The 25,615-nt window shown below is 60.3% G+C and overlaps 7 protein-coding genes across 22 annotated transcripts in view; 6 read left to right on the top strand and 1 right to left on the bottom strand.

The window, feature by feature from the left end:
• LOC112987795 (ubiquitin-associated protein 2) overlaps nucleotides 1-25,615 on the bottom strand; it is a 172,339-nt gene that overhangs the window by 65,750 nt on the left and 80,974 nt on the right. The gene's annotated exons all lie outside the window — the stretch shown is intronic.
• LOC135324845 (interferon-like) lies at nucleotides 1,510-4,255 on the top strand. The gene is made up of 2 exons (XM_064501834.1): nucleotides 1,510-2,125; nucleotides 3,936-4,255. Exons 1-2 carry the CDS (start codon nucleotides 1,510-1,512, stop codon nucleotides 4,253-4,255), a joined length of 936 nt encoding a protein of 311 aa, XP_064357904.1.
• LOC135324842 (interferon-like) lies at nucleotides 5,220-5,798 on the top strand. Its single transcript, XM_064501827.1, has one exon. It carries the CDS (start codon nucleotides 5,220-5,222, stop codon nucleotides 5,796-5,798), a length of 579 nt encoding a protein of 192 aa, XP_064357897.1.
• Nucleotides 9,507-11,035, top strand: LOC135324841 (interferon-like). The gene is made up of 2 exons (XM_064501826.1): nucleotides 9,507-10,122; nucleotides 10,899-11,035. Exons 1-2 carry the CDS (start codon nucleotides 9,507-9,509, stop codon nucleotides 11,033-11,035), a joined length of 753 nt encoding a protein of 250 aa, XP_064357896.1.
• LOC135324801 (interferon-like) lies at nucleotides 13,213-13,859 on the top strand. The gene has a single exon (XM_064501726.1). It carries the CDS (start codon nucleotides 13,213-13,215, stop codon nucleotides 13,789-13,791), a length of 579 nt encoding a protein of 192 aa, XP_064357796.1. The 3' UTR covers nucleotides 13,792-13,859.
• LOC135324840 (interferon-like) lies at nucleotides 17,504-18,241 on the top strand. The gene has a single exon (XM_064501825.1). The coding sequence runs from the start codon at nucleotides 17,504-17,506 to the stop codon at nucleotides 18,239-18,241; it is 738 nt and encodes a 245-aa protein (XP_064357895.1).
• LOC135324892 (interferon-like) lies at nucleotides 24,867-25,513 on the top strand. The gene has a single exon (XM_064501943.1). It carries the CDS (start codon nucleotides 24,867-24,869, stop codon nucleotides 25,443-25,445), a length of 579 nt encoding a protein of 192 aa, XP_064358013.1. The 3' UTR covers nucleotides 25,446-25,513.

Here is a 25,615-nt window from a genome sequence, read left to right as displayed (position 1 = left end):
GCTCTCTCCTCCTCCCAAAGCAAGGCAGCATCTGCCCCTCACTCTTCAGCACTACGCCTGCAGCACACCCCCACTCCACCACCACCTCTCCTCATCTCTCCCCTCAGCCTCGCCCCACAAACTCTGGCCTGCTTCGCCACCTGTCCCGCTCCAGACCTCCACGCGCTCAACACTCCCCTGCACACACAGCACAACCCCGCCTCCACCCCAGCCCACGCTCTCCGGGCTTCCCAGGCGCTTGCCCTCTGCTCCACCTCTCCAATTCAACAACCTGACCAACCACCTCTCCGTCATCCCACACAGCTCACACCTCTGCAGCTCTGCACCGACTCTGCACTACCACTCCAAACGGCGACCAACGCCTTCCCACAATGACACTTGCACGCTCAAATGTGGTACCCACAGGCGCCATGCCCTCTCCCCTCCAGCTTTCACCCTTCTCAACACCACGCTGCACAAACACCTCACACACCAACAACCCCCTCCGAACAACCCTCCTTCCACCTCTGCCCTGCACCACACACCTCCCCACGCCTCTTCCCAACAGAACCATACCACCATCCCCGCCAAGGGCCATTCTCGGCCTCTCGATGCACACTGCAGGCAAGCAGGCAGAGAAGGCAGAGCCAGACTCCGCTCGCACGGACACACGCTCACCACCACACGCAAAGGCAGGAGCGCAAACACCACAATTTCTTCCCCAAGCAGCACAAAACACCCACGCACGCGCGCACACACACACACGCCAACCATCGCGGGACGCAAACACACTAAAGGGCAGCACACAAACTATGGCACCTTCGTCCAGGCACACACTCAAAGCTCAACTGCACGAAGCCCTGAGCCACCTCCTCTAACGCAACCTGCCCAACGTGCCAGGCTGCACCACACGCCACCCAACGCTCCCCCAAAATACGGCACACGGCAACACTCCCAGAGCACGAAGAGCACTCACACGCTAACAGGAAAACAAAAAGAACCGGCAGCCTGAAAGCAAAAGCAACACAACGAATGCGAGGACATTACATCAAGAAAACAGAGCTGGGGAGGCAGGGAAATTCAAACGCACTAAGCGGCCACCACACCACACCGGCAAGGCGAAAGGGAAACACCCCAACACACCCCCACCAGCACAGCTGCCCCAAAGGCCTCCACCATGGGCACTTTCACATCCCCCATGCAAACACAACAAGGCAACAGCCAGACCTCCCCCACACACCACAAACACGCCGGCCCCCAAAACACCAACCACAGCACCACACAAGCACCACCACCGCCCTCCAAGGCACCGCAGACCCACAAGCGCACTTCCGCAAACACCGCAAAAGCCACCAAAGCCAACAACCAAAACTGAAAACGAGAGCAGGAAATTCTTCGCAACTAGAAAACGGAAAAGGGAAAGATGCCGCACCAAATAAAGACGCGCACACAGCACAGCCTCAAGCACACCGCTCGCCAACACCACCAAGGCTGACAAGCCTCCTGCACCGCACCACCAAACACACCACCATGCCTGCGCCTGCAACACGACACCCCTGCCTGTGGCATGGCACCCCCGTGCTCCTGCTCCTCCTGCCCGCTCTCGCCACTGCCCTCGGCTGCGCCAACCTCCGCACCCAACAGAGCACCTTCAACTGGCACAGCCTCCAGCTCCTCAAAGACATGGCTCCCAGCTCGCCTCCATCCTGCGCCCAACACGACGAGCCTCTCCCCTTCCCCGACACCCTCCTGGCAATCCACGACCCACAACAAGCCACCGCCGCCATCCACCGCACCCTCAACCACCTCTTCACCACTCTCAGCGAAGAAAACACCCCCGCGCACTGGCACAACAGAACCAAGCTCCTCAACCAGCTTCAGCATCAAATCCAACACCTCCAGCAATGCCTCACAGCTGGCAGCAGGCATTTCAAAAGCCAAGGGCCCCGCAACCTCAACATCACCAGATACTTCCACCACATCCAGAAATTCCTCCGCACCCACAACCACAGCCCCTGCGCCTGGGAAAACGTCCGCCTCATAGCGCAGACTTGCTTCCAACACATCCACAAGCTGACGCGGAGAATGGCAGGCCACTCGGCTCCCTCCCTCCAAACCCATCCTCCTCCAAACACTGTCCCCAATGACAGCCAGAAGACACCAAGCCACGAGAGGCATCTACAGCCAGCACTCGGATTCAGCGGCACCACTCTGCCCTCTGCCACACGGGGCTCCACGACGCCTGGGAAACAGGCAGGACAGCGCTGAACCCAGCAGCACCACCACCACGCGGGAGCCAGGCTGCGGCACAGCCCGCACACCCACACCACCCTGCGCTCCCCACGCCCTCAACTTCCATGCAAAGGAAGCTAGAGCAAGGCACAGACGCGCCTCACATCAAGGCACAGCAGCGAAGCTAGCGCAGAAGGGCCAGCAGTTATTACCCAGCGCGTTCGACATCCCTTCTGCACTGCGACCTCCTCTGATGGACACAAAGGTCCCAAGCCCAACTGCTAAAGACTCTCACCCGCCCCTCACTATCTATTAACACATTTTATTTATTTATTTATTTATTTATTTCGTATTTATTCTTTCTATGGAAATAAAGACCTTTGGTAAAAATAAAAGGTGGTCATCAGGAATAAACTACGTGGGAAAAGGCAAGACCCACAAATGCAGGCAGGAAGGACCCTCCCTCCTGCAGCCCACTCTCTGCAAGCCTCTCTCCCTCACCAACAGCCCGCTCCGCCTGCTCTGTGCTGCCATGAGCAGAGGCCCCCAAAGCCCCTTGAGCACAGGCCCCCAAAGCCCCTTGAGCACAACCCCACAGCAAGACCTGGCCACCAAGCAGGCAGGCCGAGCAAAGACCACCCTTCCAGGGGCAGGCGGGGGAACACTCCAAGGGCCACGGCTCTTCACATCAAAGGCGACACCCCGAGACCGCAGCCCCCGCAAAACAGTGCCCAGCCCACTACTACAAGCCTGCGAGAGGGCTGCGAACAGCTTCACCCTCACCCCTACATGCCACCGCAGCCCTCCAAGCCCCCAGGGCTCTCCCACTGAAGCCACACGCTCACGGGGGCCTGCACCCACATGCTCAACGTCACGCCTGTCCCGCAACGCGGTTCCCAACACAAACCAACCCGGGGCCTGCCGAGCCACGCGGCTCTCACGCCTCAAGCCCACCCCGCCCACCCCACCCAACACGGGCCACAGCGCAAGGCTCTGCTCCCTCCGCTCCTTCACTGCTCCTGCCCTTGCCCAACAACCATCCCGCAGCCTCCACAACTCACCACCTCAACACCGCCTGCCCCAAGCTCTCCTCACCTCCCAACACACTCCCGCTCCCTTCCCAACCCTCTCCCAGACACAAGGCACCACACCCACACACACTTACACCCCACACCCACAAACCACCCCTCCATCACAACCAAACCTCTCGCCGACACACAAAGCTTTCCGCCACGCCACACCACCCACAAGGCTCGCCCCCAAGAAGCCACCAGGGCACCCATCAAAGCCTGCAGTGGCGTTTACACAAGCAGCGGCACCCTGAGGCTACCAGGTCCCCCAGGAAGAGCCCCAAAGGCCACACAAAACAGCAGCAGGGCACCCAGCAGCGCCTCCACAGCTACAAGCAGCAGGGCCCCTCCAGGCCTCTCCCACTCACGCCACAGCTCACACACCAGCAACCACGGGGCCAACTGGGCACCTGCCTCGCAGCACAGAGCACGCTAGTGCTGCCTTTCTTCATCCCAGCACGTCCTCAGCAAGCAAAAGGCAACATCCCCCAAACACCACCACCCGCGCCTACAACGAGGGCCTCTCCTACCCAGCAAGCACAGAGCAGCGCAACAGCAGCAGACCACGCCAGGAGGGCTGCCCAGGCACCAGCTCTTCCATCGCCCTCCAAACACCAGGGCCACCACTAACCCAAAAGCCTCCCTCTGCCCTAGCTGCTTCCCTCCCCCACCCCACAACTAAGCCAGGCCAGCACAACCCCAAAGCTAAGCCTGCTCTGCACTCCCCCCGCACGTCAAACACTGCGTGGCCGAAGGACACCGCGCTCCTTGCTCGCTGGCAGGGCCACAACGGCCATGCACTTCCACCACCTCGCCATCCCTACAACGACATGCAGAAGGACAAACGCAAAACGGCACACCGCATGCAGCCGCAGAGCAAGGAAGGGAAACACACGGCACCACATACATTCGGGGACACAGCAAGAGCCCTCGGAAGCACAAGCGAGCCCCAGGGCACGCTGAACACCTCCTGACGTCCCTGCTAACCACAAGTCTCCCCTAAGCCTGGCCATGGCAGACCTTACTGCTCCCTTCAGACACCTCACGCAAGCATGCACCAACGACTGAGCCAGACTCTTCTCCGACACAAAAACAGACAGCATGAGAGTTGAGGGCACAAGTCCGAACACGGGAAAGGCAAAAACAAGAGGAAGAAAAAAAACTACTATCACCTTCACAAGAAAGGGGAAAGAGCGCCGCAACATGAGTTGGGAAGGCTGTGCGAATCTCCATCTCTGCAGATACGTAAAGTGCAACTGCACGAGGCCCTGAGCCACCTCCTCTACAACAACCTGCCCGCCGCACCAGGCTGCACCACACGCCTCCCAACGCTACTCCAAAATATGGCACACGGCAACACTCCCAGAGCACGAAGAGCACTCACACGCTAACAGGAAAACAAAAAGAACCGGCAGCCTGAAAGCAAAAGCAACACAACGAATGCGAGGACATTACATCAAGAAAACAGAGCTGGGGAGGCAGGGAAATTCAAACGCACTAAGCGGCCACCACACCACAACGGCAAGGCGAAAGGGAAACACCCCAACACACCCCCACCAGCACAGCTGCCCCAAAGGCCTCCACCACGGGCACTTTCACATCCCCCACGCAAACACAACAAGGCAACAGCCAGACCTCCCCCACACACCACAAACACGCCGGCCCCCAAAACACCAACCACAGCACCACACAAGCACCACCACCGCCCTCCAAGGCACCGCGGACCCACAAGCACACTTCCGCAAACACCGCAAAAGCCACCAAAGCCAACAACCAAAACTGAAAACGAGAGCAGGAAATTCTTCGCAACTAGAAAACGGAAAAGGGAAAGATGCCGCACCAAATAAAGACGCGCACACAGCACAGCCTCAAGCACACCGCTCGCCAACACCACCAAGGCTGACAAGCCTCCTGCACCGCACCACCAAACACGCCACCATGCCTGCGCCTGCAACACGACACCCCTGCCTGTGGCATGGCACCCCCGTGCTCCTGCTCCTCCTGCCCGCTCTCGCCACTGCCCTCGGCTGCGCCAACCTCCGCACCCAACAGAGCACCTTCAACTGGCACAGCCTCCAGCTCCTCAACGACATGGCTCCCAGCCCGCTGCAGCCCTGCGCCCAACACAACGAGCCTTTCTCCTTCCCCAACACCCTCCTGGCAATCCACGCCCCACAACAAGCCGCCACCGCCGTCCTCCGCATCCTCCAGCACCTCTTCACCACTCTCAGCAATGAAACCATCCCCGCGCACTGGGACACCCACGCACACCAACAGCTCCTCAACCAGCTCCACGACCAAATCCAACACCTCCAGCAATGCCTCCCTGGCGACGACACCCATTTCAAAAGCCAAGGGCCCCGCAACCCATGGCTCAGCATCACCAGATACTTCCGGCGCATCCAGGACTTCCTCCGCACCCACCACCACAGCCCCTGCGCCTGGGACAACGTCCGCCTCCAAGCTCACACCTGCTTCCAGCGCATCCACCACCTCACCCGCACCATGGCAGATTAGCCACAACCACTCCTCACCACAACCACGGACCCACGCACCCATCACTCCCACAGCACCCTCCTCGCCTGCCCCCCACAACACCCACACCATCCCAACACCACCAACACCACCACCGCGCAGAGCCCAGCGGCACCGTGAACAAGCACGCCCACGCTTCAGCACCCCGCGCACCAACGTCGCCCCACGCACCCCACACCCACGCCTGCTCCCACAGAGCCACCCACCGATGGCAAACACAGACAACCAGCGACAAGGAGAGCTGCCAACACATCTTGCCCTCTGCACTCCCCACACCCCTCACCAAGGGAAGCAACTGACGCCAGCAACTTACCCAGACCCTCACCGCCAAAACACACACCTATTTATTTAAATTATTCTATTTATTCTCATAATTGTTTTGCTCTATTTATTCTGCTATTTATTCGAGGCAAATAAAGACCTTTTGTAAAAACTCGGGCGCCACGGACCTCACACAATCATAGCGTGATCATTCCAGGGGGAAGCCACCGCCAGGCGTCCCCTGCTCCAACTCCCTCCTCCAAACAGCTCGCAGGACATCGGGGTGCTCGCCTCCATGCCCACAGGAGGCTGGGACGCCTCCTGTACGGGGACAGCGGCTTAGGCCATCCCACGCGCAAGACCTTGCACTGGCCCTTCTTCAACTTCAGCAGCTTCCCACCACACCATCTACTTCTCCCGCCTCTCCAGGTCCCCCCGCTCAGCAGCAGCCCTGCCCTCCAGCACATTCATCGCTCCGCTCTGCTGCGGCGCTGGCCGCCGCAACCGTCCGCAGAGCCAGCCGTCCCATCACCCGCGGTGGCAGCACACGCAGCAAACAGCTCTGGCCCCAACACCCACCCAGACGCCAGGCACCCCACCACTTACTGCCTGCCAACACCATGCCCTGCACCACTGACCGCAGCTCTTCCCACAGCACCATTCCCCTTCGCCGCACACCCACCTCCTCCTCCACCGCTGCAGCACACACCTCACCAATGGGGCAGCAGGCAAAACAGGCAAGACTCCGTCAAAGGCCTTCCCAAAATCACCGCATACAACACCCACTGCTCCACCCTGCTCAATACCACCGCTCACCTCCTTCTACCAACCCAGCATCCCAGGCACGCAGCACCTGCCCTTGCAAAACGCAGCCTGCCTCCCTCCACAGCACTCAGCTCTTCAGAAATACCCGCCCAGACAAACCGCCGCCAGAAACAGCCCAGCAACTGCCTGCAGCCTCGACGGCCTCCGCTTCCCTCCATCCTCCCCCTCGCCCTTCGCCAGCACGGCACCAACGCCTGCCTTTTGCCACTCGGCACCGACCTCCTCCAATGGCCAAAAGCACCTCGCAACAGGGAGACGCAGCGCCCTCCCAAAGACGTCCAACACCTCCTTCAACACCCACGGCCGCATCCCATGTGCTCACAGGCACTCCTGCACACCCAAGGGCCTTAACGGACCCCCGCCTCTTCCTTCCCCGACCCGTGAGCACACCTTCACTCCCACACAGCCTCTCCAAACAGCCCCACACACTTGCGAGGCCCAAGCACAAGCCTTACCAACAACAACCAGCACACAACAGGCTCCCAGGACCTCAGCCTCTTCCCAAGCCCTTCTCACTACCTTCCCGTACCCAGGCAGACACGCGCCCATGCTCTCCTTAGCCTGACACTGATCACCCAGCGACCTGCAGAAACCCTTCTCCTTCCAGCTCCACCTCACCTTGGCCTTGCCTGACTCCAACCCTACACGCCCACACAGGCTCTCCATTCCCCTCCCAAGCAGCCTCTCCTCGCCCTCCCAACACCACCTCTGCTCTCCCCTCTTGCTTGGCCAACAGCGCCATCTTCACCCACACTGCCCGCCTGCCACGACTCCTCCACGGGCCCCACATCGCCACAGACCATTCACGGGCTCCCAGCAGGCACTCCTGGAAGATCACACAGCTCTCCGTGGCCCCGCGCCACACCGAGGCGCTTCCCCACCCCTTTGCACCAGCCAACGCCTCTTCCTTCCGCCTCACTAGCGGCTCCAACACGCCAGCTCGCCACAGCACTTCATCCATCACCACCGGGACCAGATTCTCTTCAACGCGCCCCAGCAACCCCCAGGACACCTGGCAACCACCCCTATTGTCCCTTCCAGCACCTACTCGGGGGCTGCAAGTCAACCGGGACGACCAGCACCTCTCACTCCCCGGCTCTCTCCTCCTCCCAAAGCAAGGCAGCATCTGCCCCTCACTCTTCAGCACTACGCCTGCAGCACACCCCCACTCCACCACCACCTCTCCTCATCTCTCCCCTCAGCCTCGCCCCACAAACTCTGGCCTGCTTCGCCACCTGTCCCGCTCCAGACCTCCACGCGCTCAACACTCCCCTGCACACACAGCACAACCCCGCCTCCACCCCAGCCCACGCTCTCCGGGCTTCCCAGGCGCTTGCCCTCCGCTCCACCTCTCCAATTCAACAACCTGACCAACCACCTCTCCGTCATCCCACACAGCTCACACCTCTGCAGCTCTGCACCGACTCTGCACTACCACTCCAAACGGCGACCAACGCCTTCCCACAATGACACTTGCACGCTCAAATGTGGTACCCACAGGCGCCATGCCCTCTCCCCTCCAGCTTTCACCCTTCTCAACACCACGCTGCACAAACACCTCACACACCAACAACCCCCTCCGAACAACCCTCCTTCCACCTCTGCCCTGCACCACACACCTCCCCACGCCTCTTCCCAACAGAACCATACCACCATCCCCGCCAAGGGCCATTCTCGGCCTCTCGATGCACACTGCAGGCAAGCAGGCAGAGAAGGCAGAGCCAGACTCCGCTCGCACGGACACACGCTCACCACCACACGCAAAGGCAGGAGCGCAAACACCACAATTTCTTCCCCAAGCAGCACAAAACACCCACGCACGCGCGCACACACACACACGCCAACCATCGCGGGACGCAAACACACTAAAGGGCAGCACACAAACTATGGCACCTTCGTCCAGGCACACACTCAAAGCTCAACTGCACGAAGCCCTGAGCCACCTCCTCTACAACAACCTGCCCAACGCGCCAGGCTGCACCACACGCCACCCAACGCTCCCCCAAAATATGGCACACGGCAACACTCCCAGAGCACAAAGAGCACTCACACGCTAACAGGAAAACAAAAAGAACCGGCAGCCTGAAAGCAAAAGCAACACAACGAATGCGAGGACATTACATCAAGAAAACAGAGCTGGGGAGGCAGGGAAATTCAAACGCACTAAGTGGCCACCACACCACAACGGCAAGGCGAAAGGGAAACACCCCAACACACCCCCACCAGCACAGCTGCCCCAAAGGCCTCCACCATGGGCACTTTCACATCCCCCACGCAAACACAACAAGGCAACAGCCAGACCTCCCCCACACACCACAAACACGCCGGCCCCCAAAACACCAACCACAGCACCACACAAGCACCACCACCGCCCTCCAAGGCACCGCAGACCCACAAGCGCACTTCCGCAAACACCGCAAAAGCCACCAAAGCCAACAACCAAAACCGAAAACGAGAGCAGGAAATTCTTCGCAACTAGAAAACGGAAAAGGGAAAGATGCCGCACCAAATAAAGACAGGCACACAGCACAGCCTCAAGCACACCGCTCGCCAACACCACCAAGGCTGACAAGCCTCCTGCACCGCACCACCGAACACACCACCATGCCTGCGCCTGCAACACGACACCCCTGCCTGTGGCATGGCACCCCCGTGCTCCTGCTCCTCCTGCCTGCTCTCGCCACTGCCCTCGGCTGCGCCAACCTCCGCACCCAACAGAGCACCTTCAACTGGCACAGCCTCCAGCTCCTCAAAGACATGGCTCCCAGCTCGCCTCCATCCTGCGCCCAACACGACGAGCCTCTCCCCTTCCCCGACACCCTCCTGGCAATCCACGACCCACAACAAGCCACCGCCGCCATCCTCCGCACCCTCAACCACCTCTTCACCACTCTCAGCGAAGAAAACACCCCCGCGCACTGGCACAACAGAACCAAGCTCCTCAACCAGCTTCAGCATCAAATCCAACACCTCCAGCAATGCCTCACAGCTGGCAGCAGGCATTTCAAAAGCCAAGGGCCCCGCAACCTCAACATCACCAGATACTTCCACCACATCCAGAAATTCCTCCGCACCCACAACCACAGCCCCTGCGCCTGGGAAAACGTCCGCCTCATAGCGCAGACTTGCTTCCAACACATCCACAAGCTGACGCGGAGAATGGCAGGCCACTCGGCTCCCTCCCTCCAAACCCATCCTCCTCCAAACACTGTCCCCAATGACAGCCAGAAGACACCAAGCCACGAGAGGCATCTACAGCCAGCACTCGGATTCAGCGGCACCACTCTGCCCTCTGCCACACGGGGCTCCACGACGCCTGGGAAACAGGCAGGACAGCGCTGAACCCAGCAGCACCACCACCACGTGGGAGCCAGGCTGCGGCACAGCCCGCACACCCACACCACCCTGCGCTCCCCACGCCCTCAACTTCCATGCAAAGGAAGCTAGAGCAAGGCACAGACGCGCCTCACATCAAGGCACAGCAGCGAAGCTAGCGCAGAAGGGCCAGCAGTTATTACCCAGCGCGTTCGACATCCCTTCTGCACTGCGACCTCCTCTGATGGACACAAAGGTCCCAAGCCCAACTGCTAAAGACTCTCACCCGCCCCTCACTATCTATTAACACATTTTATTTATTTATTTATTTATTTCGTATTTATTCTTTCTATGGAAATAAAGACCTTTGGTAAAAATAAAAGGTGGTCATCAGGAATAAACTACGTGGGAAAAGGCAAGACCCACAAATGCAGGCAGGAAGGACCCTCCCTCCTGCAGCCCACTCTCTGCAAGCCTCTCTCCCTCACCAACAGCCCGCTCCGCCTGCTCTGTGCTGCCATGAGCAGAGGCCCCCAAAGCCCCTTGAGCACAGGCCCCCAAAGCCCCTTGAGCACAACCCCACAGCAAGACCTGGCCACCAAGCAGGCAGGCCAAGCAAAGACCACCCTTCCAGGGGCAGGCGGGGGAACACTCCAAGGGCCACGGCTCTTCACATCAAAGGCGACACCCCGAGACTGCAGCCCCCGCAAAACAGTGCCCAGCCCACTACTACAAGCCTGCGAGAGGGCTGCGAACAGCTTCACCCTCACCCCTACATGCCACCGCAGCCCTCCAAGCCCCCAGGGCTCTCCCACTGAAGCCACACGCTCACGGGGGCCTGCACCCACATGCTCAACGTCACGCCTGTCCCGCAACGCGGTTCCCAACACAAACCAACCCGGGGCCTGCCGAGCCACGCGGCTCTCACGCCTCAAGCCCACCCCGCCCACCCCACCCAACACGGGCCACAGCGCAAGGCTCTGCTCCCTCCGCTCCTTCACTGCTCCTGCCCTTGCCCAACAACCATCCCGCAGCCTCCACAACTCACCACCTCAACACCGCCTGCCCCAAGCTCTCCTCACCTCCCAACACACTCCCGCTCCCTTCCCAACCCTCTCCCAGACACAAGGCACCACACCCACACACACTTACACCCCACACCCACAAACCACCCCTCCATCACAACCAAACCTCTCGCCGACACACAAAGCTTTCCGCCACGCCACACCACCCACAAGGCTCGCCCCCAAGAAGCCACCAGGGCACCCATCAAAGCCTGCAGTGGCGTTTACACAAGCAGCGGCACCCTGAGGCTACCAGGTCCCCCAGGAAGAGCCCCAAAGGCCACACAAAACAGCAGCAGGGCACCCAGCAGCGCCTCCACAGCTACAAGCAGAAGGGCCCCTCCAGGCCTCTCCCACTCACGCCACAGCTCACACACCAGCAACCACGGGGCCAACTGGGCACCTGCCTCGCAGCACAGAGCACGCTAGTGCTGCCTTTCTTCATCCCAGCACGTCCTCAGCAAGCAAAAGGCAACATCCCCCAAACACCACCACCCGCGCCTACAACGAGGGCCTCTCCTACCCAGCAAGCACAGAGCAGCGCAACAGCAGCAGACCACGCCAAGAGGGCTGCCCAGGCACCAGCTCTTCCATCGCCCTCCAAACACCAGGGCCACCACTAACCCAAAAGCCTCCCTCTGCCCTAGCTGCTTCCCTCCCCCACCCCACAACTAAGCCAGGCCAGCACAACCCCAAAGCTAAGCCTGCTCTGCACTCCCCCCGCACGTCAAACACTGCGTGGCCGAAGGACACCGCGCTCCTTGCTCGCTGGCAGGGCCACAACGGCCATGCACTTCCACCACCTCGCCATCCCTACAACGACATGCAGAAGGACAAACGCAAAACGGCACACCGCATGCAGCCGCAGAGCAAGGAAGGGAAACACACGGCACCACATACATTCGGGGACACAGCAAGAGCCCTCGGAAGCACAAGCGAGCCCCAGGGCACGCTGAACACCTCCTGACGTCCCTGCTAACCACAAGTCTCCCCTAAGCCTGGCCACGGCAGACCTTACTGCTCCCTTCAGACACCTCACGCAAGCACGCACCAACGACTGAGCCAGACTCTTCTCCGACACAAAAACAGACAGCATGAGAGTTGAGGGCACAAGTCCGAACACGGGAAAGGCAAAAACAAGAGGAAGAAAAAAAACTACTATCACCTTCACAAGAAAGGGGAAAGAGCGCCGCAACATGAGTTGGGAAGGCTGTGCGAATCTCCATCTCTGCAGATACGTAAAGTGCAACTGCACGAGGCCCTGAGCCACCTCCTCTACAACAACCTGCCCGCCGCACCAGGCTGCACCACACGCCTCCCAACGCTCCCCCAAAATACGGCACACGGCAACACTCCCAGAGCACGAAGAGCACTCACACGCTAACAGGAAAACAAAAAGAACCGGCAGCCTGAAAGCAAAAGCAACACAACGAATGCGAGGACATTACATCAAGAAAACAGAGCTGGGGAGGCAGGGAAATTCAAACGCACTAAGCGGCCACCACACCACACCGGCAAGGCGAAAGGGAAACACCCCAACACACCCCCACCAGCACAGCTGCCCCAAAGGCCTCCACCACAGGCACTTTCACATCCCCCACGCAAACACAACAAGGCAACAGCCAGACCTCCCCCACACACCACAAACACGCCGGCCCCCAAAACACCAACCACAGCACCACACAAGCACCACCACCGCCCTCCAAGGCACCGCGGACCCACAAGCACACTTCCGCAAACACCGCAAAAGCCACCAAAGCCAACAACCAAAACTGAAAACGAGAGCAGGAAATTCTTCGCAACTAGAAAACGGAAAAGGGAAAGATGCCGCACCAAATAAAGACGCGCACACAGCACAGCCTCAAGCACACCGCTCGCCAACACCACCAAGGCTGACAAGCCTCCTGCACCGCACCACCAAACACGCCACCATGCCTGCGCCTGCAACACGACACCCCTGCCTGTGGCATGGCACCCCCGTGCTCCTGCTCCTCCTGCCCGCTCTCGCCACTGCCCTCGGCTGCGCCAACCTCCGCACCCAACAGAGCACCTTCAACTGGCACAGCCTCCAGCTCCTCAACGACATGGCTCCCAGCCCGCCGCAGCCCTGCGCCCAACACAACGAGCCTTTCTCCTTCCCCAACACCCTCCTGGCAATCCACGCCCCACAACAAGCCGCCACCGCCGTCCTCCGCATCCTCCAGCACCTCTTCACCACTCTCAGCAATGAAACCATCCCCGCGCACTGGGACACCCACGCACACCAACAGCTCCTCAACCAGCTCCACGACCAAATCCAACACCTCCAGCAATGCCTCCCTGGCGACGACACCCATTTCAAAAGCCAAGGGCCCCGCAACCCATGGCTCAGCATCACCAGATACTTCCGGCGCATCCAGGACTTCCTCCGCACCCACCACCACAGCCCCTGCGCCTGGGACAACGTCCGCCTCCAAGCTCACACCTGCTTCCAGCGCATCCACCACCTCACCCGCACCATGGCAGATTAGCCACAACCACGGACCCACGCACCCCGCACCCATCACTCCCACAGCACCCTCCTCGCCTGCCCCCCACAACACCCACACCATCCCAACACCACCAACACCACCAACACCACCACCGCGCAGAGCCCAGCGGCACCGTGAACAAGCACGCCCACGCTTCAGCACCCCGCGCACCAACGTCGCCCCACGCACCCCACACCCACGCCTGCTCCCACAGAGCCACCCACCGATGGCAAACACAGACAACCAGCGACAAGGAGAGCTGCCAACACATCTCGCCCTCTGCACTCCCCACACCCCTCACCAAGGGAAGCAACTGACGCCAGCAACTTACCCAGACCCTCACCGCCAAAACACACACCTATTTATTTAAATTATTCTATTTATTCTCATAATTGTTTTGCTCTATTTATTCTGCTATTTATTCGAGGCAAATAAAGACCTTTTGTAAAAACTCGGGCGCCACGGACCTCACACAATCATAGCGTGATCATTCCAGGGGGAAGCCACCGCCAGGCGTCCCCTGCTCCAACTCCCTCCTCCAAACAGCTCGCAGGACATCGGGGTGCTCGCCTCCATGTCCACAGGAGGCTGGGATGCCTCCTGTACGGGGACAGCGGCTTAGGCCATCCCACGCGCAAGACCTTGCACTGGCCCTTCTTCAACTTCAGCAGCTTCCCACCACACCATCTACTTCTCCCGCCTCTCCAGGTCCCCCCGCTCAGCAGCAGCCCTGCCCTCCAGCACATTCATCGCTCCGCTCTGCTGCGGCGCTGGCCGCCGCAACCGTCCGCAGAGCCAGCCGTCCCATCACCCGCGGTGGCAGCACACGCAGCAAACAGCTCTGGCCCCAACACCCACCCAGACGCCAGGCACCCCACCACTTACTGCCTGCCAACACCATGCCCTGCACCACTGACCGCAGCTCTTCCCACAGCACCATTCCCCTTCGCCGCACACCCACCTCCTCCTCCACCGCTGCAGCACACACCTCACCAATGGGGCAGCAGGCAAAACAGGCAAGACTCCGTCAAAGGCCTTCCCAAAATCACCGCATACAACACCCACTGCTCCACCCTGCTCAACACCACCGCTCACCTCCTTCTACCAACCCAGCATCCCAGGCACGCAGCACCTGCCCTTGCAAAACGCAGCCTGCCTCCCTCCACAGCACTCAGCTCTTCAGAAATACCCGCCCAGACAAACCGCCGCCAGAAACAGCCCAGCAACTGCCTGCAGCCTCGACGGCCTCCGCTTCCCTCCATCCTCCCCCTCGCCCTTCGCCAGCACGGCACCAACGCCTGCCTTTTGCCACTCGGCACCGACCTCCTCCAATGGCCAAAAGCACCTCGCAACAGGGAGACGCAGCGCCCTCCCAAAGACGTCCAACACCTCCTTCAACACCCACGGCCGCATCCCATGTGCTCACAGGCACTCCTGCACACCCAAGGGCCTTAACGGACCCCCGCCTCTTCCTTCCCCGACCCGTGCGCACACCTTCACTCCCACACAGCCTCTCCAAACAGCCCCACACACTTGCGAGGCCCAAGCACAAGCCTTACCAACAACAACCAGCACACAACAGGCTCCCAGGACCTCAGCCTCTTCCCAAGCCCTTCTCACTAACCTTCCCGTACCCAGGCAGACACGCGCCCATGCTCTCCTTAGCCTGACACTGATCACCCAGCGACCTGCAGAAACCCTTCTCCTTCCAGCTCCACCTCACCTTGGCCTTGCCTGACTCCAACCCTACACGCCCACACAGGCTCTCCATTCCCCTCCCAAGCAGCCTCTCCTCGCCCTCCCAACACCACCTCTGCTCTCCCCTCTTGCTTGGCCAACAGCGCCATCTTCACCCACACTGCCCGCCTGCCACGACTCCTCCACGGGCCCCACATCGCCACAGACCATTCACGGGCTCCCAGAAGGCACTCCTGGAAGATCACACAGCTCTCCGTGGCCCCGCGCCACACCGAGGCGCTTCCCCACCCCTTTGCACCAGCCAACGCCTCTTCCTTCCGCCTCACTAGCGGCTCCAACACGCCAGCTCGCCACAGCACTTCATCCATCACCACCGGGACCAGATTCTCTTCAACGCGCCCCAGCAACCCCCAGGACACCTGGCAACCACCCCTATTGTCCCTTCCAGCACCTACTTCCAGCCTCGGGGGCTGCAAGTCAACCGGGACGACCAGCACCTCTCACTCCCCGGCTCTCTCCTCCTCCCAAAGCAAGGCAGCATCTGCCCCTCACTCTTCAGCACTACGCCTGCAGCACACCCCCACTCCACCACCACCTCTCCTCATCTCTCCCCTCAGCCTCGCCCCGCAAACTCCGGCCTGCTTCGCCACCTGTCCCGCTCCAGACCTCCACGCGCTCAACACTCCCCTGCACACACAGCACAACCCCGCCTCCACCCCAGCCCACGCTCTCCGGGCTTCCCAGGCGCTTGCCCTCCGCTCCACCTCTCCAACAACCTGACCAACCACCTCTCCGTCATCCCACACAGCTCACACCTCTGCAGCTCTGCACCGACTCTGCACTACCACTCCAAACGGCGACCAACGCCTTCCCACAATGACACTTGCACGCTCAAATGTGGTACCCACAGGCGCCATGCCCTCTCCCCTCCAGCTTTCACCCTTCTCAACACCACGCTGCACAAACACCTCACACACCAACAACCCCCTCCGAACAACCCTCCTTCCACCTCTGCCCTGCACCACACACCTCCCCACGCCTCTTCCCAACAGAACCATACCACCATCCCCGCCAAGGGCCATTCTCGGCCTCTCGATGCACACTGCAGGCAAGCAGGCAGAGAAGGCAGAGCCAGACTCCGCTCGCACGGACACACGCTCACCACCACACGCAAAGGCAGGAGCGCAAACACCACAATTTCTTCCCCAAGCAGCACAAAACACCCACGCACGCGCGCACACACACACACGCCAACCATCGCGGGACGCAAACACACTAAAGGGCAGCACACAAACTATGGCACCTTCGTCCAGGCACACACTCAAAGCTCAACTGCACGAAGCCCTGAGCCACCTCCTCTAACGCAACCTGCCCAACGCGCCAGGCTGCACCACACGCCTCCCAACGCTCCCCCAAAATATGGCACACGGCAACACTCCCAGAGCACGAAGAGCACTCACACTCTAACAGGAAAACAAAAAGAACCGGCAGCCTGAAAGCAAAAGCAACACAACGAATGCGAGGACATTACATCAAGAAAACAGAGCTGGGGAGGCAGGGAAATTCAAACGCACTAAGCGGCCACCACACCACAACGGCAAGGCGAAAGGGAAACACCCCAACACACCCCCACCAGCACAGCTGCCCCAAAGGCCTCCACCATGGGCACTTTCACATCCCCCATGCAAACACAACAAGGCAACAGCCAGACCTCCCCCACACACCACAAACACGCCGGCCCCCAAAACACCAACCACAGCACCACACAAGCACCACCACCGCCCTCCAAGGCACCGCAGACCCACAAGCGCACTTCCGCAAACACCGCAAAAGCCACCAAAGCCAACAACCAAAACCGAAAACGAGAGCAGGAAATTCTTCGCAACTAGAAAACGGAAAAGGGAAAGATGCCGCACCAAATAAAGACGCGCACACAGCACAGCCTCAAGCACACCGCTCGCCAACACCACCAAGGCTGACAAGCCTCCTGCACCGCACCACCAAACACACCACCATGCCTGCGCCTGCAACACGACACCCCTGCCTGTGGCATGGCACCCCCGTGCTCCTGCTCCTCCTGCCCGCTCTCGCCACTGCCCTCAGCTGCGCCAACCTCCGCACCCAACAGAGCACCTTCAACTGGCACAGCCTCCAGCTCCTCAACGACATGGCTCCCAGCTCGCCTCCATCCTGCGCCCAACACGACGAGCCTCTCCCCTTCCCCGACACCCTCCTGGCAATCCACGACCCACAACAAGCCACCGCCGCCATCCTCCGCACCCTCAACCACCTCTTCACCACTCTCAGCGAAGAAAACACCCCCGCGCACTGGCACAACAGAACCAAGCTCCTCAACCAGCTTCAGCATCAAATCCAACACCTCCAGCAATGCCTCACAGCTGGCAGCAGGCTTTTCAAAAGCCAAGGGCCCCGCAACCTCAACATCACCAGATACTTCCACCACATCCAGAAATTCCTCCGCACCCACAACCACAGCCCCTGCGCCTGGGAAAACGTCCGCCTCATAGCGCAGACTTGCTTCCAACACATCCACAAGCTGACGCGGAGAATGGCAGGCCACTCGGCTCCCTCCCTCCAAACCCATCCTCCTCCAAACACTGTCCCCAATGACAGCCAGAAGATACCAAGCCACGCGAGGCATCTACAGCCAGCACTCGGATTCAGCAGCACCACTCTGCCCTCTGCCACACGGGGCTCCACGACGCCTGGGAAACAGGCAGGACAGCGCTGAACCCAGCAGCACCACCACCACGCGGGAGCCAGGCTGCGGCACAGCCCGCACACCCACACCACCCTGCGCTCCCCACGCCCTCAACTTCCATGCAAAGGAAGCTAGAGCAAGGCACAGACGCGCCTCACATCAAGGCACAGCAGCGAAGCTAGCGCAGAAGGGCCAGCAGTTATTACCCAGCGCGTTCGACATCCCTTCTGCACTGCGACCTCCTCTGATGGACACAAAGGTCCCAAGCCCAACTGCTAAAGACTCTCACCCGCCCCTCACTATCTATTAACACATTTTATTTATTTATTTATTTATTTATTTCGTATTTATTCTTTCTATGGAAATAAAGACCTTTGGTAAAAATAAAAGGTGGTCATCAGGAATAAACTACGTGGGAAAAGGCAAGACCCACAAATGCAGGCAGGAAGGACCCTCCCTCCTGCAGCCCACTCTCTGCAAGCCTCTCTCCCTCACCAACAGCCCGCTCCGCCTGCTCTGTGCTGCCATGAGCAGAGGCCCCCAAAGCCCCTTGAGCACAGGCCCCCAAAGCCCCTTGAGCACAACCCCACAGCAAGACCTGGCCACCAAGCAGGCAGGCCGAGCAAAGACCACCCTTCCAGGGGCAGGCGGGAACACTCCAAGGGCCACGGCTCTTCACATCAAAGGCGACACCCCGAGACTGCAGCCCCCGCAAAACAGTGCCCAGCCCACTACTACAAGCCTGCGAGAGGGCTGCGAACAGCTTCACCCTCACCCCTACATGCCACCGCAGCCCTCCAAGCCCCCAGGGCTCTCCCACTGAAGCCACACGCTCACGGGGGCCTGCACCCACATGCTCAACGTCACGCCCGTCCCGCAACGCGGTTCCCAACACAAACCAACCCGGGGCCTGCCGAGCCACGCGGCTCTCACGCCTCAAGCCCACCCCGCCCACCCCACCCAACACGGGCCACAGCGCAAGGCTCTGCTCCCTCCGCTCCTTCACTGCTCCTGCCCTTGCCCAACAACCATCCCGCAGCCTCCACAACTCACCACCTCAACACCGCCTGCCCCAAGCTCTCCTCACCTCCCAACACACTCCCGCTCCCTTCCCAACCCTCTCCCAGACACAAGGCACCACACCCACACACACTTACACCCCACACCCACAAACCACCCCTCCATCACAACCAAACCTCTCGCCGACACACAAAGCTTTCCGCCACGCCACACCACCCACAAGGCTCGCCCCCAAGAAGCCACCAGGGTACCCATCAAAGCCTGCAGTGGCGTTTACACAAGCAGCGGCACCCTGGGGCTACCAGGTCCCCCAGGAAGAGCCCCAAAGGCCACACAAAACAGCAGCAGGGCACCCAGCAGCGCCTCCACAGCTACAAGCACCAGGGCCCCTCCAGGCCTCTCCCACTCACGCCACAGCTCACACACCAGCAACCACGGGGCCAACTGGGCACCTGCCTCGCAGCACAGAGCACGCTAGTGCTGCCTTTCTTCATCCCAGCACGTCCTCAGCAAGCAAAAGGCAACATCCCCCAAACACCACCACCCGCGCCTACAACGAGGGCCTCTCCTACCCAGCAAGCACAGAGCAGCGCAACAGCAGCAGACCACGCCAAGAGGGCTGCCCAGGCACCAGCTCTTCCATCGCCCTCCAAACACCAGGGCCACCACTAACCCAAAAGCCTCCCTCTGCCCTAGCTGCTTCCCTCCCCTACCCCACAACTAAGCCAGGCCAGCACAACCCCAAAGCTAAGCCTGCTCTGCACTCCCCCCGCACGTCAAACACTGCGTGGCCGAAGGACACCGCGCTCCTTGCTCGCTGGCAGGGCCACAACGGCCATGCACTTCCACCACCTCGCCATCCCTACAACGACATGCAGAAGGACAAACGCAAAACGGCACACCGCATGCAGCCGCAGAGCAAGGAAGGGAAACACACGGCACCACATACATTCGGGGACACAGCAAGAGCCCTCGGAAGCACAAGCGAGCCTCAGGGCACGCTGAACACCTCCTGACGTCCCTGCTAACCACAAGTCTCCCCTAAGCCTGGCCACGGCAGACCTTACTGCTCCCTTCAGACACCTCACGCAAGCACGCACCAACGACTGAGCCAGACTCTTCTCCGACACAAAAACAGACAGCATGAGAGTTGAGGGCACAAGTCCGAACACGGGAAAGGCAAAAACAAGAGGAAGAAAAAAAACTACTATCACCTTCACAAGAAAGGGGAAAGAGCGCCGCAACATGAGTTGGGGAGGCTGTGCGAATCTCCATCTCTGCAGATACGTAAAGTGCAACTGCACGAGGCCCTGAGCCACCTCCTCTACAACAACCTGCCCGCCGCACCAGGCTGCACCACACGCCTCCCAACGCTCCCCCAAAATATGGCACACGGCAACACTCCCAGAGCACGAAGAGCACTCACACGCTAACAGGAAAACAAAAAGAACCGGCAGCCTGAAAGCAAAAGCAACACAACGAATGCGAGGACATTACATCAAGAAAACAGAGCTGGGGAGGCAGGGAAATTCAAACGCACTAAGCGGCCACCACACCACAACAGCAAGGCGAAAGGGAAACACCCCAACACACCCCCACCAGCACAGCTGCCCCAAAGGCCTCCACCACGGGCACTTTCACATCCCCCACGCAAACACAACAAGGCAACAGCCAGACCTCCCCCACACACCACAAACACGCCGGCCCACAAGCACACTTCCGCAAACACCGCAAAAGCCACCAAAGCCAACAACCAAAACTGAAAACGAGAGCAGGAAATTCTTCGCAACTAGAAAACGGAAAAGGGAAAGATGCCGCACCAAATAAAGACGCGCACACAGCACAGCCTCAAGCACACCGCTCGCCAACACCACCAAGGCTGACAAGCCTCCTGCACCGCACCACCGCGCAACCGAACACACCACCATGCCTGCGCCTGCAACACGACACCCCTGCCTGTGGCATGGCACCCCCGTGCTCCTGCTCCTCCTGCCCGCTCTCGCCACTGCCCTCGGCTGCGCAAACCTCCGCACCCAACAGGGCACCTTCAACTGGCACAGCCTCCAGCTCCTCAACGACATGGCTCCCAGCTCGCCTCCATCCTGCGCCCAACACGACGAGCCTCTCCCCTTCCCCGACACCCTCCTGGCAATCCACGACCCACAACAAGCCACCGCCGCCATCCACCGCACCCTCAACCACCTCTTCACCACTCTCAGCGAAGAAAACACCCCCGCGCACTGGCACAACAGAACCAAGCTCCTCAACCAGCTTCAGCATCAAATCCAACACCTCCAGCAATGCCTCACAGCTGGCAGCAGGCATTTCAAAAGCCAAGGGCCCCGCAACCTCAACATCACCAGATACTTCCACCACATCCAGAAATTCCTCCGCACCCACAACCACAGCCCCTGCGCCTGGGAAAACGTCCGCCTCATAGCGCAGACTTGCCTCCAACACATCCACAAGCTGACGCGGAGAATGGCAGGCCACTCGGCTCCCTCCCTCCAAACCCATCCTCCTCCAAACACTGTCCCCAATGACAGCCAGAAGACACCAAGCCACGAGAGGCATCTACAGCCAGCACTCGGATTCAGCGGCACCACTCTGCCCTCTGCCACACGGGGCTCCACGACGCCTGGGAAACAGGCAGGACAGCGCTGAACCCAGCAGCACCACCACCACGCGGGAGCCAGGCTGCGGCACAGCCCGCACACCCACACCACCCTGCGCTCCCCACGCCCTCAACTTCCATGCAAAGGAAGCTAGAGCAAGGCACAGACGCGCCTCACATCAAGGCACAGCAGCGAAGCTAGCGCAGAAGGGCCAGCAGTTATTACCCAGCGCGTTCGACATCCCTTCTGCACTGCGACCTCCTCTGATGGACACAAAGGTCCCAAGCCCAACTGCTAAAGACTCTCACCCGCCCCTCACTATCTATTAACACATTTTATTTATTTATTTATTTATTTCGTATTTATTCTTTCTATGGAAATAAAGACCTTTGGTAAAAATAAAAGGTGGTCATCAGGAATAAACTACGTGGGAAAAGGCAAGACCCACAAATGCAGGCAGGAAGGACCCTCCCTCCTGCAGCCCACTCTCTGCAAGCCTCTCTCCCTCACCAACAGCCCGCTCCGCCTGCTCTGTGCTGCCATGAGCAGAGGCCCCCCAAAGCCCCTTGAGCACAGGCCCCCAAAGCCCCTTGAGCACAACCCCACAGCAAGACCTGGCCACCAAGCAGGCAGGCCAAGCAAAGACCACCCTTCCAGGGGCAGGCGGGGGAACACTCCAAGGGCCACGGCTCTTCACATCAAAGGCGACACGCCGAGACCGCAGCCCCCGCAAAACAGTGCCCAGCCCACTACTACAAGCCTGCGAGAGGGCTGCGAACAGCTTCACCCTCACCCCTACATGCCACCGCAGCCCTCCAAGCCCCCAGGGCTCTCCCACTGAAGCCACACGCTCACGGGGGCCTGCACCCACATGCTCAACGTCACGCCTGTCCCGCAACGCGGTTCCCAACACAAACCAACCCGGGGCCTGCCGAGCCACGCGGCTCTCACGCCTCAAGCCCACCCCGCCCACCCCACCCAACACGGGCCACAGCGCAAGGCTCTGCTCCCTCCGCTCCTTCACTGCTCCTGCCCTTGCCCAACAACCATTCCGCAGCCTCCACAACTCACCACCTCAACACTGCCTGCCCCAAGCTCTCCTCACCTCCCAACACACTCCCGCTCCCTTCCCAACCCTCTCCCAGACACAAGGCACCACACCCACACACACTTACACCCCACACCCACAAACCACCCCTCCATCACAACCAAACCTCTCGCCGACACACAAAGCTTTCCGCCACGCCACACCACCCACAAGGCTCGCCCCCAAGAAGCCACCAGGGCACCCATCAAAGCCTGCAGCGGCGTTTACACAAGCAGCGGCACCCTGAGGCTACCAGGTCCCCCAGGAAGAGCCCCAAAGGCCACACAAAACAGCAGCAGGGCACCCAGCAGCGCCTCCACAGCTACAAGCAGCAGGGCCCCTCCAGGCCTCTCCCACTCACGCCACAGCTCACACACCAGCAACCACGGGGCCAACTGGGCACCTGCCTCGCAGCACAGAGCACGCTAGTGCTGCCTTTCTTCATCCCAGCACGTCCTCAGCAAGCAAAAGGCAACATCCCCCAAACACCACCACCCGCGCCTACAACGAGGGCCTCTCCTACCCAGCAAGCACAGAGCAGCGCAACAGCAGCAGACCATGCCAAGAGGGCTGCCCAGGCACCAGCTCTTCCATCGCCCTCCAAACACCAGGGCCACCACTAACCCAAAAGCCTCCCTCTGCCCTAGCTGCTTCCCTCCCCCACCCCACAACTAAGCCAGGCCAGCACAACCCCAAAGCTAAGCCTGCTCTGCACTCCCCCCGCACGTCAAACACTGCGTGGCCGAAGGACACCGCGCTCCTTGCTCGCTGGCAGGGCCACAACGGCCATGCACTTCCACCACCTCGCCATCCCTACAACGACATGCAGAAGGACAAACGCAAAACGGCACACCGCATGCAGCCGCAGAGCAAGGAAGGGAAACACACGGCACCACATACATTCGGGGACACAGCAAGAGCCCTCGGAAGCACAAGCGAGCCCCAGGGCACGCTGAACACCTCCTGACGTCCCTGCTAACCACAAGTCTCCCCTAAGCCTGGCCACGGCAGACCTTACTGCTCCCTTCAGACACCTCACGCAAGCACGCACCAACGACTGAGCCAGACTCTTCTCCGACACAAAAACAGACAGCATGAGAGTTGAGGGCACAAGTCCGAACACGGGAAAGGCAAAAACAAGAGGAAGAAAAAAAACTACTATCACCTTCACAAGAAAGGGGAAAGAGCGCCGCAACATGAGTTGGGAAGGCTGTGCGAATCTCCATCTCTGCAGATACGTAAAGTGCAACTGCACGAGGCCCTGAGCCACCTCCTCTACAACAACCTGCCCGCCGCACCAGGCTGCACCACACGCCACCCAACGCTCCCCCAAAATACGGCACACGGCAACACTCCCAGAGCACGAAGAGCACTCACACGCTAACAGGAAAACAAAAAGAACCGGCAGCCTGAAAGCAAAAGCAACACAACGAATGCGAGGACATTACATCAAGAAAACAGAGCTGGGGAGGCAGGGAAATTCAAACGCACTAAGCGGCCACCACACCACACCAGCAAGGCGAAAGGGAAACACCCCAACACACCCCCACCAGCACAGCTGCCCCAAAGGCCTCCACCACAGGCACTTTCACATCCCCCACGCAAACACAACAAGGCAACAGCCAGACACCCCACCCCAAACACACCTGTCCCCAAAACACCAACCACAGCACCACACAAGCACCACCACCGCCCTCCAAGGCACCGCGGACCCACAAGCGCACTTCCGCAAACACCGCAAAAGCCACCAAAGCCAACAACCAAAACCGAAAACGAGAGCAGGAAATTCTTCGCAACTAGAAAACGGAAAAGGGAAAGATGCCGCACCAAATAAAGACAGGCACACAGCACAGCCTCAAGCACACCGCTCGCCAACACCACCAAGGCTGACAAGCCTCCTGCACCGCACCACCGCACCACCAAACACGCCACCATGCCTGCGCCTGCAACACGACACCCCTGCCTGTGGCATGGCACCCCCGTGCTCCTGCTCCTCCTGCCCGCTCTCGCCACTGCCCTCGGCTGCGCCAACCTCCGCACCCAACAGAGCACCTTCAACTGGCACAGCCTCCAGCTCCTCAACGACATGGCTCCCAGCCCGCCGCAGCCCTGCGCCCAACACAACGAGCCTTTCTCCTTCCCCAACACCCTCCTGGCAATCCACGCCCCACAACAAGCCGCCACCGCCGTCCTCCGCATCCTCCAGCACCTCTTCACCACTCTCAGCAATGAAACCATCCCCGCGCACTGGGACACCCACGCACACCAACAGCTCCTCAACCAGCTCCACGACCAAATCCAACACCTCCAGCAATGCCTCCCTGGCGACGACACCCATTTCAAAAGCCAAGGGCCCCGCAACCCCTGGCTCAGCATCACCAGATACTTCCGGCGCATCCAGGACTTCCTCCGCACCCACCACCACAGCCCCTGCGCCTGGGACAACGTCCGCCTCCAAGCTCACACCTGCTTCCAGCGCATCCACAACCTCACCCGCACCATGGCAGATTAGCCACAACCACGGACCCACGCACCCCGCACCCATCACTCCCACAGCACCCTCCTCGCCTGCCCCCCACAACACCCACACCATCCCAACACCACCAACACCACCAACACCACCACCGCGCAGAGCCCAGCGGCACCGTGAACAAGCACGCCCACGCTTCAGCACCCCGCGCA

Source organism: Dromaius novaehollandiae, chromosome Z (genome assembly GCF_036370855.1).
Source record: "Dromaius novaehollandiae isolate bDroNov1 chromosome Z, bDroNov1.hap1, whole genome shotgun sequence".
Taxonomy (NCBI): Eukaryota; Metazoa; Chordata; class Aves; order Casuariiformes; family Dromaiidae; genus Dromaius; species Dromaius novaehollandiae.
Note: the sequence above shows the minus strand (reverse complement) of the source record. Positions and strands in the feature narration are given on the sequence as shown.